This window comes from Coturnix japonica, chromosome 2, assembly GCF_001577835.2.
Source record: "Coturnix japonica isolate 7356 chromosome 2, Coturnix japonica 2.1, whole genome shotgun sequence".
NCBI classification, from domain to species: domain Eukaryota; kingdom Metazoa; phylum Chordata; class Aves; order Galliformes; family Phasianidae; genus Coturnix; species Coturnix japonica.
In genome coordinates, this window is record NC_029517.1 from 56,666,494 (window position 1) to 56,683,259 (window position 16,766).

General features: G+C 33.8%; 1 protein-coding gene across 1 annotated transcript in view; it reads right to left on the minus strand.

Moving 5' to 3' along the window:
• Positions 1-6,255: 6,255 nt before the first annotated feature.
• CDH12 (cadherin 12) overlaps positions 6,256-16,766 on the minus strand; it is a 497,894-nt gene continuing 487,383 nt past the window's right edge. The window contains exons 11-14 of the mRNA XM_015854453.2: positions 14,632-14,753; positions 12,998-13,115; positions 8,960-9,211; positions 6,256-7,812 (exon numbers count right to left, since the gene is read on the minus strand). Of these exons, the coding sequence (XP_015709939.1) occupies positions 7,313-7,812; positions 8,960-9,211; positions 12,998-13,115; positions 14,632-14,753 (992 nt within the window). The 3' untranslated portion in view covers positions 6,256-7,312. The remainder of the gene's footprint in view (positions 7,813-8,959; positions 9,212-12,997; positions 13,116-14,631; positions 14,754-16,766) is intronic.

A 16,766-nucleotide genomic window follows, 5' to 3' on the forward strand; every position in this document is an offset into this window, starting at 1 on the left:
CTGAAACAGAAAGATTCTGTTGTAAATTAACATTCTAAAACATGGAAGCTGTGCATATTGCTATGCCGGTGGTGTTACACATGCTTTATTAGAAAGCTGATGAAATTTCCATGTTTCTTGCTTCTCCACTTAGTAGTCATCAACTAGCACAATGCTGTGTTCTGCAACTACTAATGATGACCAACAAGAACATTACCTGAGATATGAAATGTTTCTAGTAGCAGAATTGGAGCTCTTCTAGGAATTAAATTTGGTTATAGATCACATAAAAAAAAAAAAAGAAAATGATGATGGTGGTCAAATTTTCTGTCTTCTGTTGTTATTGTGATATAGATTGTATTTTTCATATTAGGGCTAATATAAAATGTTTATCAAGTGACTGTAATGCCAATAATTCGATAGAGCATGTAGAGATGAAATACCTATTAACTCCCAAGGCCCATAATCAGAATGCTCAGTCCTTTAAGGAGAGAGCAGTGTGGGTTTTTGTTGTTGTTGTTGTTGTTTTTTTGTTTGTTTATTTTTATTTTCTTTCTACTAGCTCTGCTTTAGGAGAGTATAAGTTCTTTGGGATGGAATGAGTTCTCCTTGTCTGCTCAGGGAACTAAATCCTTGTAACATAAACTTAAATTCTGCAGTTGTGTGTACAAGTGAAAATACAAAAAAATATATATATATATTTAAAGTCATTGACCTGACAGTGCTGGAGCAAATTAAATCATCTGGATTATTCATATCTAGCTATCTAAAAATTCATGCTGAGGAGATTGTTCCATACAGAGAGAAGTTAGAAGGACAATTGTGAAAAATGAGCATCGTCTTTTCACTTGTGAGAATAATTTATTTCATTATTAGGAATAATGAAATTACTTGAATTCATTCAGTAGCAGCAGATCGTTACTGAGCTGTGTAGGGTGGCTGTAACTGAAGAAATCTGTCCTGATATTGCAGTTTTTTGCCAAGTCTAAGTTGCACACTGCAAAGCTGCAGCTTCTACTGCTCCATCTTCAGCTGATTACAGACACTAATTTCAGCTTCTATCCAGCACCATTTATTTATTTATTTCCTTTTTATTGGCTGGCTTGAGGCATTTTTGTGCTAATCCATGTCCTCTCAGGATGCTGCTGATACTGTTAAGGTTAGTAGTATCACTAATATCAGCGCTAAGGTCTGGCATCACACTGCTAGTTGGATTTCTCATCCAGACATATTTGACATCATGATTTGTCTTCATCATTGTGATGCTTTCATGACAACGGCCAATTAAACTCTACTACACTGTTCTCTTCTTCCACCTCCCCAAGGGAGGAGGGAAAGTAGAAAATATGAAAATATGATGTTAAAAAAGACTCACAGGTTGGGATAAGGATACTTTAATTAAAAGAAGTTGCAACAGGGGAAAAAAACAAAAACAAAAACAAACAAACAAACAAACAAAAAAATGAGCAAGCAAAGTGCAACAAGGTTTGTGTTGATTGCAGATCTATTTTGGTTGCTTCAATAGACTCTCACAAAAGTGTGAGCTAGTGATCTATTGGTCGGACTAGAAATTAATTGCTGTAGAGTCTACATCCAGGAAAGTTCCCTTAAGTGATCAAGACTAATGAGCACAAATAACGTCATTTATATTTCAGAACAGAATATAATAGTAATTCAGGATATCAATGGACATTTCCAATAGAAATAATGATATCAGTGACTGTAGATCAAAAGCTTTGATACCTGAAGTATCCATTGTCAGATTTTCTGTAAAATTGAGGATTCTTTCAGGTAGGAAAATGCAAAATAAACTGAAATATAATTCTTGAAGTGGGACTAAATCTGGCTATAACTTAGTCTGGGATTTGTGCTTAAATCCCAACCTGTTTGCATAGTTTCTTAGTCGTATAATATTTTCTAGTCAGTTATGCTGGCTCAGCAAGATACGTACTGTAGGATTTAAGAGGTATTGCTCCTGGCTAGTGAGAAACCAGGTGGTGATAGACTGCTTTGTAGTGCTAACCAAGGCTTCAAACCAGCAAGAACTTGTCAAATTCCTTCTTCTTCTCTTTCAACACATTTTCACAGGGCAGTGTAGTAATACTTTGGACAGAGGCTGTCTCCACCACAGAATGTTTTTGCACCATCTTAGCAAGTCAAGTCATCTCTTTCTGAGTCGTTATATGTAAAGCAAAGTAATGATGAAATTATTTCCTTGTGTTCCTTGAGATGCTTTGAAGTCAATTTTCAATATTTGTTAAAAATGCTCAACATTTGATTTTAAAACTTAACAGTACAGAATGAAAATGTTGTAAAATATGATTGAATGCTTTATGAGTTCCTTCTGTTTTCCTAAATGTACCAGCCTGATTCCAACATTTAGAAAACCTTGGTTTTATGAAAGAAATATGTGTTTAAAACAAAAGGATTTTATCGACTAATTAAGGAATATTCTCTATTTTTTTATAGTTTTTTATATTTTTCATGAAAATTAATTCAAAAGATGCTGACAGGAAAAAAACAAAACAAAGAAACAAAAAAAAACACACACACACACACACAAAAAAACCCCACCACCAAATAAAACTGGTAAATTTCTATTGTGATTCTATAACACATTTGTTTTGATGTCTTCTATTCACATTTGTTTGTCCTGTGTGTCATATATAACTTTAAAAGCTTTAACGACATGCTTGAGGAAATTCATGAGTTTTTTAAAAATATATTTCTTGTTGAAAGTGTATTTCCTGTTCCTGTGCATAGAGTTGCTCAAGTAGACTGCCATAATTTTGTATCATTATTTCTATGAAATATCATAAATAATAATTAATATAATTAATATGTACATGTTTTCAATGAAAACTATGAATGTCTCATCGGACAGAGGCAGTATGCAAAGTGCCTTGATTTCAAGCCTAACATTTCCTATGGAGCATGCTGGTTACATTTTCTAGTTTTGTCTTAACAAATTGTGTTCACTTTTGCCCATAATTTTTTGTAGACTCCATTGCAGTTATGTTAAGGAGGTTTATAATTGAAGTAAACATAATATCATCAACAACAAACAAACAACAATCAGCAACATTAAAAGAGCTTATCCTAATTTTGCTGAAAATAGCAACTGTTTCTCCTGCTCTGTCTTGATTTAAATAAGGCGAGAAAAGGAAACAGGTTGTTATAGATTTGCCATTAAGAGAAAATTTGAAAAGGTTTAATATAAAGTTTGATTTTCATTTACAGTTAATGTCACTTCTATAGGGTTATTTTAGGGGTCATTTCATTATTTGTTTTATGAAGTTTAGTAAAGCTTGAAAATATTTCTATACACATAGGACTGGAATATTAATAATGATTTAAAAAACTATAACAAGCTCAAATCTCCAAATATCAGCAAATAAAACAGTCATTAATGTCACTTGAAATACCAGCAACCCAAAATATTATTGTATTTTTTTTCTGTATTCACTAAATAGCATTTTGTTATTACAGAGCAATGTGATCTTAAGAACTCTTTCATAAAGGTAGTGGAGAGAAATTTAAAATGAGTACTGCATTGGCTGAACCATATTTTTTAATTCTGTAAAAGATCAGTTGCATTTATCTGGAAATGGGCATATTATTCTTAAGGCAAAAACATTCACAAAGTATTGTCAAGAATAATATTATCAATAATATGTTGAATCATTTATTGTTCTTTGCTCCGTAATAATGCATTTTGTTTCTATAACTCAGAGTAAATCCTCATCAACTGATTTTATTTTCAATCAGCAAAATTCAGAGCAAACTTATAAAATTTTTATAAGTAAAAGTTTTGGAAGTATAAAATACTAATACAGACCTTTGTGCCACAGACATTGTCTACTATCATTGCCTTCCAAATCTTTGTTATCTCACAATATTGTAAATCTGCATTTCAAGAATAACAATATTTTCAGATTTGTGAGGTAGCACTCTTAAATCCTTGTATTGATAATCTTTTAAGTTCTATGAAATGGTGTGAACTATCCTAAGTTGTGATATTTTCAGGACACAAAAGTCTTTATTCTAAATTAAACTTCTTTCAGAGGATCTTTATAAATTTCTCATCAGTTCTGTATAATATATAATCTTACCAGCCAGATTATTTGAAGGCATTTTACAGAATATTTTGTGTTTCAAGGGGTACTGTTCAGACATTTACGATGTTGCCAAATGTTTGTGAACCAGAATTTTGTTTGGAAATTGGAATGAAAAGTATTTTTCTTGAGTCTACCACTTCAGCTCATTTTAAGCTTTTTTGTAAGCAGTTTCCTGTCACTGATACAATGTGAAATTTTATGGCTCTTTCCATAGACCAGAGAAAAACAAACATCTACTGTGAGATATGGATCATACAAGTCTTTGTAGGGATTTTTCAAAGATACAGTTGCTTAAAAACAAAAGTACATATCTAGTACAATTTACAAATGCACGGGGGTTCCTTAGTCCCATTGACTTCGTGTCATCTCAGATACCTTATTTAAATCTTATAAACTTCATATCTGTTTAATTACCTTTTAAAAAACAGAATCTTAAAATCTGCCATGTATCTTTTAGAAAGAAAACATGGAATAAAAAACAAATTTCTTGGGTCCCAGTTTTTTTGTGAATATAAAATGAAGATTTTCTTTAGCTCTGTAGGGCAGTTTACAAAAAAAAAAGAAAAAGAAAAAAGAAAAAAAAGAAAAAAAAAGCCCTCTTTAATTTAATTAAGATTTTATAGCATAATTGCATCAGTAATTCTATAACTTTTTTTTTTTTTTTTTAATCTTCCTGGAGGTTTATTAATTATGTGATTGAAACATCTCAATTTAAAAAGCTCTTAAATGTCAAAAATATGCATTTGAGATTCAATTTGTCACTAATTCAGCACAAAACATCTATTGTTGTATCCAAATTTTGTGTAATAGCATGATTAAATCACACTTTCTTTGCATTCATTGTAGATGCTGTGTTCCTGTACAGACTGTCCTGCTCAGAGGAAATGCTGACCTCTTTGATAAGTCCTTGTGTTCACTTGGTATCACTTTCATTGATTTTACTTGTATCATACTTGTAAAGGACCAATACAGTTACAAAGAGCAGAACTTGACCCTAAGATTACACATTCGTAAATATTTAAGAGTTCTGTTTGAGGTCTACTCTGCAGAACTGAGTTGATCTTGCTATGTTATCATGCACAAAGACTAAAAACAGTAGCTTTGAAACTAAACTTCTTATGGTAGTAAACAAGCCTGATTCCCTAATACTTGGTGAGAGATTTTGTTGCCTTAGTTTGTCACTGAAGGAACATAAGCTACCTTTACTAATAATGAAAAACAGAAACCACCAATACAAAACATTATCTGTTACCATGTGCTGTGTAGCACCTCAGCTCTCTGCTGGTATAGTCTACACTGACAGTTGTTTTAATGCAGACCTGTCCAATTGTACCACATAAATCTAAATTTATTTAAGTAATATGCCTTTTAAAGTCTTTTTGAAAGAGTCATTTATACAACTTTGTCATAATACCTTTTCATTTTGACATGAGAGTAGAGGGTATTTTGGGTATGTTAAACAGGTATGTGATCTAAGTTGATTCTAGTAGCTATTAATTCTTCAGTGGCACAAAAATTAAGCTGTAAACCTGAAAGACTTAGGTTCACCTTACTGCTGCCAGTAATCGTGAGTAGAGCTTGACCATATTGTATAGCATGGCAGAGATTTTTGAAGCAGAATATAAGGATATATGCACTTTGGAGCCATAAACCATGGTCTTGCAAAATGCGTATTCCTTAACTTATCAGGAAAAAAAATAAATAGTTTACAAGTGCTCTTCCATGGCATAGTGCCTTGCAAATACATGTAATTCTGTTATTTGCACAGATTATGCTTATGAATGGGAACATAAAGTGTGGAAAAATATACTGTCATATGTTTTTGTTCTGTTAATATTTTGTCAAGGAATAGATTTCATTAGGACAACGTGTCATGATTTTGAACAACAACAAAAAAAAAGATTAAGTACACATTAGGAAGAATTATTAGTATGAGGATGGTGAGGCACAGAAAACTTGCCCATAGAAGTCATCAATGCCCCATTCCTATAAGTGTTCAAGAGCAGATTGGATTGGTCTTTGTGGCTGTCTGGTCCAGTGGAAGGGGTCCCTGCCTATGGCAGAGTGAAGATAGCTGATTTTTAAGATCCCTTACAACTTAAAACATTCTATGATTTTATGAAGAACAAAATTACATAATAAGGATTCCATCCTCAGAATGCTTTATAAATTTTTAATTGGGGTCTGACACTAAAATATAATGGTGAACTGTAGCAGGTTGACAGTTGAAAAATAATTATCTCTGTAGTCAATGTTTCTATAGTACCCACAAATAAACAAACTTCAGTGATAATTACAATGGAAAAAAATGACTTGGTACTAAAAATACAACATTCCTAAACAAAGAAACAAATAGAAATAAATTCTTAAAAAACAAAAAACAGCAAGTGTTTAATTTTCTAATAAGAGTTTCATTTTAAAAAAGGGAAAATTCCTTTGGGTAAAGGAGTAGCTGCTTTCATCTTTTATTATTCTGAAAAAAAAAAAAAAAAGAAATATTTTCATGAACTTTTAAATATTCATTGATGTATGCTAAAATCTTTTCCTTTTTAATTTTGGCTTTACATCTTCAGAGTCAGCAATAGCATTTTAAATTTCAATTTTCAGTGAAATTTTAGAAGAAGAAATATAATGTCTTGACATAGTGTTTTCTTCTTAAAAAAACCCCACAAATATAACCCCCAAACACAATGTACATCCCTCTTGGTTTTAATCATTAGATATACTCCAGGAAGGTATCTCCTTTTTTGTTCTATAAGAAGTCAGCATGTTGCTATTGCTTCTTGTCTTAAAGTTCATGTCCAATTCACCATTCAGTTTTTTAACACCATCACAGCAGACTCTTTACCACTTAAATGATAAAAGTTTCAATAGGCACTTTAGTGGAATTACGAAAAAGCTACCACTCTTCCACCATGATGCCAGAAAGCTATCTTCTTTCTAAGTCAGTCAGTAAACTGTACCTTGTAGGCCTGAGCTTGTCTCAGTGTAATTCCAGAGTAACAAAATAAGAACAAAAAACTGTGTATATTACAGGATTTATCTCTTCTTTGCAGATCAAACAAAAACTGACAGTATGATAAATCTAGTAACTTGCTGGAAACAATTGCTGTCTTTTATAATCAAAGGAATCCTGTCCTATTATAAAGCTTAGGTTTATCTTTTTTAGTTGTTGTTGGTTTGCTTTTCTTTTTATTTCGCTGTTGTATTTGTTCTTAAGTGACTTTGTCAGGGTTATAACTTTCCTCTTCTCCAAACATGTCTGCCAAGATCTTAAAACGAGGTCCCCAGTCACTCAGATAGTCATAATCCTGGTCTGCCTCTGTAGTAAGGGATTCTATAGAACTGAGGGACTCTGCAACAGATCCATTTCCTTCATAAGCATAAGTTGCCAAGGAGTCATAAGGGGGTGCAGTTGGGTCAACATCATTTTCCTGCAGCCTTTGATTAATGAAATCTCTTATGTCTGTGTTGTCTTCCACTGGAGGTCTCTGACGTGGATAACGCAAGGTGTCTGGTTTTATGTCCCTGCGCATTTTGTTATCTTCAATCACTTTGGGATTCCTCAGAGCACCAATGTCGAAAGCCTGGGTGTCCTCTTCTCCACCTCCTTCATCATCATAATGGATAACATTATCTCTGATGTCTTCTTTAGAGGTCATCAGGGTGTCCTTTTTCTTCTGCCTCCGTAGTGCTACATATAGTACTACAATAACTGTAATGAGAGAAAACTGAAGTTAAGACATGCATAAAAATAATTCAGTACTCTGATGATATATCATTATACTTCCTTTGAAAGATGCAAGCAATCAAAAGGATTTTTTTTTCCTTAGAAGATAGACTCCTGCTATTATCATAAAAATAGCAGTGCTCCATCCAATAAAAAGTCATTTGCTGTTTGATGTATGAATCTAACTTTTTTTAGTGCTTGCTGTGAAGGGAGCAACAAATAATTTTCTTACTGTCTTGCTTTATGCAAAAAAATAGAGGTGGATAGAAATTTCAGTTCAGATAGAGAGAGATGGGATTCTTTTCTAAATGTGTTCCGTGAATTAATAGAGAAAAATTCCCACATTTTGACATTAAAGAATCATAGAATCATAAAATTGCTCAGGTTGGAAGAGACCTTAAAATGATCAAGTCCAAATGAAACCGCAACCTAACCATGCTACCCTAACAACTCTCCATTAGGTCATGTCCCTGAGCACCACATCCAAATGGTTTTTAAACACATTCAAGGATAGTGACTCAACCACCTCCCTGAGGAGCCTATTCCAGTGCTTCGCGATCCTTTCTGTAAAGACATTTTACCTGATATCCAACCTAAACTTACCAAGAAAACAAAATGAATACAAAACCAAAACAACAGCCACCACCAAACAGTGTTGAAGAGAGGGAAAAGAAAAAGAAAAAAAGAAAAAAAAAGATAGACAAAGGAAGTCTAACTTCAGTTATTTATAAAGTACATTTTTTTGCCTCTGAATTTTGAAGTATCACATGCTCTTACTGTCAGTAGGGCCTGTCTACTTTAGTAATTTTAAGAAACTGAAATTTTTCAAGAGACATATTTCTGTGAAAGCGTTTCAGACATAAATATTGCAGATCAAGTTCCACTGAAAGCTACATCTTTTCATGCAATTTGAAATATGTAGGTGTTAGCAGATTCACATTTTGGTCAGCACTTTGAAATGCTATTCTAGAAAGTTATAAATACACAAGTTCGTAAGAACATCAATACATTTTGCTTTGTTGTTGTTGTTGTTGTTTGTTTGTTTTTAACACTAGATTAAGCTAATGGGAGCACAAATTAATTAACATATGAGTCAGAATAACATACTTGAAATTCTATCATGAGAACTAACCTAGAAGTATAACAATACACAAGAGGATTGCAATCAGTGCTCCTGTACTGAGGCCTACTGGCAAGAAGATTGCTTCCACATTGCAGGACAGGATGGTACCATCAGAATCACATCTGCAAACCCGGATGGTCATTGTGTTTGTACTGCTCTGGACAGGGTAACTGCTGTCTTCTATTACCACTGGAAGAAAGTACAGCTCCTGCTGCCTTCTGCTGTAGCCATTTCTCCTGGTTTCAATCCCAGCTGTGTTGTCTGTAAAACATGAGAGACATTATAGGATTTTTATTGTTCACATTATTTACCCTTGTTGTTTCTATCAGCTTTGCTACTGGAAGCTGTTTCATTTCTGAAACTCAGTGAATGACATCGTCTTATGTATTGTCTTAACCTTACAGAAAGAATCATATTCTGATTGGTGTAGCTAAGGTATTTCCAAACAATCAAACAATATATAATTTCCATCCTAAGACTATGTTCCAAACAACTCTAATTGCAAGAGGACTTAGATTAAGACTCCATTAAATCATTCTATTCCTTTTGAAAAAAAGAAAGTGAAATGCTTGGGCAAAATACAAAACTCTTTCAGCCTTGTTGCCCTATTAAGACTACAGAAATGAAGTGAGTAATTTATAACCAGAACATTTTCCATCAATTAGTCAAAAATGAGTTCAGAGCTCCTAGAAATTATGCTTTGTCATTTCTTCTCTGTAGCTAGTCAGTTATCACAATTTTTCTTGAATCAAACAGCAACAAGGAAATGATGTGAAGATTAAAAGAATTACATTGAAAACAGAAAGAAAATGAAATTAACAGGCAATCAATTAGATGTCAGATTTGAATGAAGGTAGCCTGCAGCAGTAACCATTTTACCATCTCAATCATACAATTTACTATATCTTTAGAGGAGATTATTTGCTGACTGTGTTATGAATCTTATCCCTTCTTGGAGGCTCACAGTATGAAAAAGAATTAAGGCCTCTGAATAAAATAGGGGCAGTTCAGAATGCAGATCTGAGTAAGAACAATAAGAAAAGAAGCCTAAATATCCAAAATAAAGTACATTATGAATGAATTCCATTCCATCACTTGGCTGACAGAATGTTTATTTCAGATGTCATTATTTTGTTGAACAGGCATATACACATATCAAATTCAGTAACAATTAGCTTTGAAAAATAGAAGTATTTCAAAACTGCTTTATTCAGACCAACTTCCATCTTCAGCTTATTCTCTCTCTCTATTTCATCATGTGCACTACATAAAAATTGATCCAGCTTCATCTTAACATTATTTCTATTGAATTTTTTTTTCTGCTGCAGTGTTGAAGATCACTTTTATAGATGCCACAAAGAAACCAAAGAACTTTCCATTCTCTTTCAAAGAGAATGGAACAGCTCAAACTCTCAAGTCATTGGCTTTGAATCTATTCTGCTTCTCTTTTATGACCCCTTTCACTATTGTTCAATGTCCTTCTGAAAATAAGGATGCAGGCACATGTTTGAACTCTACACAGAGCAGTCTGGATCTACAGCCTGAAGTAAAGACTGCTTCTGGCTCTTCAGTCTATTTTAACAGAGCCCCTAGTTGCACGTTGAGCTTCTCTCTTGCTTATCTTCACAGCATGTTATATTCTGAGGAGTACAAGGCCTGGAAAAGTTTATTCTAGAATCACAGAACCATTTGAATTAGTAAGGGATCATTAAAAGTCATCTAGTCCTACTCCCTTCCAATGAAAATGGCCACCTTTTCAAAGTCTGACCTTGAATGTCTTCAGGGACAAGGTAGCCACCACATCCAAGGGCAACACACTCCAGTGCTTCACTACTCTCATCTTAAAAAAAAATAATAATATTTCCTTATATTCAAAATATATATTTCCCCACTTAATTTAAAACCGTTTCCCCTTGTCCTATCAGTTCCTGCCAAGGAGTCTATCCCTTCTGTCTTACAACCACCCTTTATATACCTAAAGGCCTTTATCAGGTCTCCTCAAACACATTATATCCAGTGTCATTTCACAACACCCATGATTTTATCATTATAGAACAGCACTTATTTTTGGACTTCTTGATGTGTTTAAAAATGTTAGTAGATATATTTACTTGTAAAGCATTGTGTAATGTGATTAAAAACATCAGTTTCTCAAATAAAGCCAAAATTCCTCTCCCAAAGTACCTGCTTGATACTAATACAGTCTCTAACTCAAAAATTATGATATTTATATTTTTTAGAGGTATCCTTGTTGTAGCAAAAAGAAAAAAAAAGGGGAAAAAAAAAAAAAAAAAAGATGCTCTGTTATTATAAAACAAAGAGCAGAAGATAGTGCATTGTGCTGTTTTCCAAGGAAGCACCACCACAGGCTGCTAAGCAGACAATGGAAAATAGCAATAATGGTGCATTATTAAGAAGAAGCAACCTTCAGCATTAGGTCTAATGGGACAAATAATGCAAAACATTTAAATCTTGCTTGGCATAACTATAGATATTGAAATGAAACAGCATTTTTAGACAGCAATGGATGTTAAAGTCAAACTGTTTAGGCTAAGTACTTCAGAAGAATAATGATCTAATCTTCCAAGAATAGAAGTAAGAGGATTTCATTCCATTCCAAGGCTGTCCTTTATATTTGCTGAAATCTCTGTCTCAGGATAAATACTTGAATGGCCTCTGAAAAAAATGCTAAAAAGTACACTTTTTTTTATTTAATAAGTTAATAGTATTCATATCTGCAATTTTATGAATTATGTTTTCATTACATGCTGTATTATGTATATTTTATATATACATTTATATACATATACATATATATATACATATATACACTATATTTAATAACGTATTTTTAAATTTCTCTGCTCACTCATAAGCTTGTTTTTAAGCCTATCTAGATACACTTTTACACAGAAACTCCTCTTGATGCAAGTTCTTTATCCACTGATTAGTCCATCCTTCAAATTAATATCTTTCCAATTTAGAGATAAGGATGTAGTGTGGGACCATGTCAAAGGCCTTGCACAAGTCCAAGTAGACAATACAATTTGCCTTTCCTTTGGCCATTGGTATCTCTACCCTCCATTCTGTCTTGGAAGGCCACAAGATTGGTCAGGCAGAACTTACCCTTGGTGAAGCCATTTGAGCTGCCCTGGGTCACCTCCACCTCTCACACATGCCGTAACACACCTTCCAAGAGGATCTCCTCCATGCTCTTTGCAAGAATAAACTTGATACTCACCTTATCTCATAAAGGACCTGATTATTTGTTAGGCCTTTAGAGTAGCTTTGATAGCTTTTACCATTGCTCATTCTATCAGTCATATGTTACCTCAGTTATAGATGTCGCATTTTCAGTCGTATGATCAGAGGAAGAGAAACATAATACAGCATAACCAGGCAAAGCTGATGCTGGTTGTTGATTTCTATATAAAAATATCAACTGTCAATTCTCTACAAAACAATAGTTTTTCATCCTGAGTTGTTCTTTGCCATTAACTGGAAGATTCAAATGAAAAATAAACGTAATGTTGTCAGTAGGGACAAAAAGTTGGGTGGAAAATCAGTGAAGTTAATCAGATAAATCCAGAAATTATTCAGTGTTGTAGGATGTTGTATTGCAGCAGCACTGCTCATATTTAGAACTAATTCTCCTACAGGACTATGCATCCTTCAGAAAGCATGATAGCTGCATGTTTTGAAATCAGTTTGAAAAGTAGAAGCATTTAAACAAGGCAGCATTAGTGCTTTCTTTAAAGATAAACCTGTATTAATAAATGAGTTCTTCCTGATAAACTGAATGATAGAAGGAAGTAATTAAACATGGAGCAGTGTTTTTGCAGGCCTGTGAGAAAATGCCAGTCTTTGGTGTTCTAGCCCCTTAAAGTGGAAAGAAGTGTAAGACCTGGACTTATGTCCTAGATAATTAACAATTAGAAATGTGTCAAATAAAATTTCTGTGGGCATGACTGGAATACAAAGTAATCATAATGGTCATTATAATCACAGCCTGCTGTTATGAAAGAGATATATGGGTAAACAACTTACTTCTGTAGTCGTGGACTGTGAAATTTGGTTTGTTAGAAGCCTCAGGTGACAGTCTGAAGGAAAACTTTTGCCCAGCTGGTGACAAATCTTTGTCTGCGGCAGTGACAGTCTGTATTACCTGAAACCAGATTAAGATTAATTTTGAAGTCAGTTCACTCTTCTAGAAGACATAGTTCTGTTAAAGTGGAAAGTGAACCTCAGGTGAAACAATAAAAGGGCAATCCTTATGGATTACTATCATTCCTCTAGTGGGTTGGATGGAGGCAGGGAGTCTGAATGCTACAGTCTCTAGAGATCTTGTGATATCCTAGAATGTCTTGTTTGGATATATAGGAAGGAAATCAGAAGAATTTCCCCTATAATAATATAAGAAGCATCTAATAGTTGTCCTTTTATCTAAACGCTATTGTTTGTAAGTAAGTTAATTAGAGACACTTCACTTTATCAGTCACTTTTACTATTACTGCTAGGACTAGAATATGCTAGTACTTCACCCTAATTTTACATCTCCAGATGAAGTGGAGAGGTTTTTAAGGTCTGTACCATCTCATAATGATGGAGTATTAGGACATGAACAATCTAAAATCTATGAGATTCTAGAGGACAGTACAGTTACAATATTTCATAGTAGGGCTGACACTGATCTACATTTCTGCACCAAACATTTTTGGCAATTGTTTATGTAACAAAATATTTATAATTGCTGTCAGCTCACTGATTATTTCAGCCTTTCCTGTAAAAGATCACCCTTTATATTATTAGTGTATGGATAGAAAACTAATGGCTTTGTCCGATAAGCAAGAAATTTAATTTTTCTGACAAGTAACTGGAACATGCAAACTATAAAAAAGTGAAAAAGAGAGGAATATTATATGAAGTCACAGGCATATCTGTAAAATAAAGCAATAGATATCACATAGGCTGATTACATATTACACACATATAAAGAGAATTTACTTATGACATGGCAGGGTGCATAAGTTACTTCTGAGGTTGATAGTTACCTCATAATTGAACAGGCAAAGTTACAAGTCTTGGAAACAGTGCTAGCTGTGAGTAAGTTTGATGGTATCCTTGGTGCCTTGCAAAACCTTTGCCTTTTGCAGGGATATTCTGTTTAGCTGTGCAAGTTTTTTGTAGGAAGACCACATGCCAACAGCCTTTGGCCCAACTCTGTTGACATCGGCATCACTGATGGAATAAGACAACATTCTATATCTGTTGAAGTTTTTCCATGCAGTGTATATGAAACTGTTTATAAAAGCAAGCTTTCAGGAGGACTGACTTTGGCACTGTGAGCTCTTTTTCTATGGATAGGACACAGAAATGTGCGAACTCCAGCCTGCTGTGTTTACTTTCTTGACCATAATTTTACTCCTGTACTTGATTATCTAAAATTAAGAGCTTCTTTCTCCTGTCATAGCTGTTCCTTGCACAGTACCAAGTGTCTGTGGTCCATATAATCAGAGATCATAAAATAAAAAGACCATAAATAAACATCAACAAAGAGAATTCCAGAAGATGAATACTTATAACACATTTTATTTACAAAATAATTCTAAACATGATGTGATTTTTTATACCCATGATTCTTCCAATGAGAAAAGGTGAGGCAAAATAGTAATTTGAAATACCTGTCCTGGTTTGGCATTTTCACATACAGATGTCTCATATGGAACTGAAATTTCAGGAGGAAACTCATTGACATCCAGGACGTTTATTATAACGTTGACTTTGCTGGTTAATAACGGGTTACCTAGTTTTAGGAGAAAAGAATTAAAGGATGTTATTTATGTTTGTTTATCTCCAGTGTCCATGAGATGTCATAATATTTTTTGATGCCAGTATGGTGACTTCTAAAAATCCTTGCTTTACATTCATTTCTGATTTGTATGCGGGAGAAAAAAAAGAAGCAAGCTTATCATTTTGTACCAGACTTTGATCTATTATTGTTCATGGAGTAAAGAATCAATCAACATGATTATGTTTGTCAGAGCATGACTTACAGAATTTGAAGTTACACCTGTAATTATAGGAGTGAACTTTTCTCAGATCAATTTTCATGGAGTCTTTGGTGAACATTTCCAAGAATTAAAACTGAATTCTGCTTTCAACAGTGGAATACAAAAAAAAAATCAATATGATTTATCCACTGTTTACATCTTCAGGATATTAAGGAGGTAAGTAGTGCATTTAGTAGGTGAAGAAAAGCAAAAGAAAAAGACATAAAGAAAAAAAAAATGCTGAAAATCAGAAAGTCACTGGAAAATTTAGCAGCAAAATATATAGAAATAGGATTCAACTCACGGATAGATTATTAAGCTATGTCATTCTTACTTGTTTAACTGCATAAATAATTACAAGTAGCAAATACTTTGTGCAAAATAAATGATAAAAATTGTATGTATCAGTGTCTGTTCATTGCCTTTCTAATGCAGATAATCATAATTTACTAGCAGATATAACTGGTCACTAGAAGTATTTTATATACAAGATTATCTGCAAGCTCAGTGTCTGATGGCAAGGTGATATAAATTCAATACTGAGCAGATAAAATTGCCTTTTATTTTATGTTTAGACACAGATGTTCAGATATGTTTAGAAATAGATACATAAAAAAACAGTTTAGCTGGTGAGTCAAAAAGATAATGTAATTATCCCTTGTAATTTTAAAGACAGTCAGTGACTACTGAGAAACAGTTAATTATTGCAGAAATCTATGCCTGAAGAATGGTGGTGAGGGAACGACAACATGTGGTCTGGTCCAAGAACAAGAAGAGTTTTCTTGAACATTCACATATAAATGTCCCATTTATATTGTTTGTGTTAGCTGCTAATTTCAATTTCTATAAACCTTTGAACATCTATTATTTATAACCAACAGCAGGGAAAGTCTTTTTGCAGGTCAATGCCTACAACATACAACTCATCAACAAGAAATTCACTGTAGCGCTGTTAAAATTTTACATGGTTTCTTCCTTGTTCTTAGAAACTACTAAATTGAATGTTTTCAAGGAATCTCTGCCAAAGCCAAAGGGTTTTCCAAATTGATTTTTTAGTTAAATAACAACAGCTGCAAGCAAAAGCATGCTTTACTTGTTTACATGTAGTGGACAAAGCAACCATCCTAAAAACTCAGACTGAACTCTTAAAAGAGACCCACAAAAACACCATCCAAATCTCACAATACTTTTAGTTCTTTCCTGTGAACATAACTAATTTATACAGAAATCTCACAACCAGTTTCCATGCTTTTTGAACACTCAATCATTTTCGAGTGACCACTAGTACACAAAGGTCTCTGTAAAAAATCTTTGTGCAATATGAATGTGGATAGGCCTTGGTCTAGCAGCTGAGACTCTTTAGATGCCCAAAGAGCCAGAAGAAATCTGAATCACTTGCCCACATTTGAACTGGTTCCTCTGTACTATCAGGAAACAAAAAAAGTACGAAGAGGCTGTTTTGATCAATGGAAAGCAGAACCCCATCTGTGCATGTGGAAAGATATCAGCTAAGTCCTGAGGAGATCGTGGTTAAAGTTGCTGGCAGAAATCAAACCTAAAAATCTTAAACCTCCCTGCTAGCAGTACCCATGCAGAGAACACAGTAACTGCCACAAAGTAATTCAGGCTTTCCTTCAGGCCCTGCATATTTGCCCTAAGCTACTGCTGAATGGAATGGCAGGAGTTTACAATATATGTTCTGCAGACATGTTAGAGGTTAATTTACTGTGGTGAATGTATAGGCATAGACATTTGTTCATTTCTTT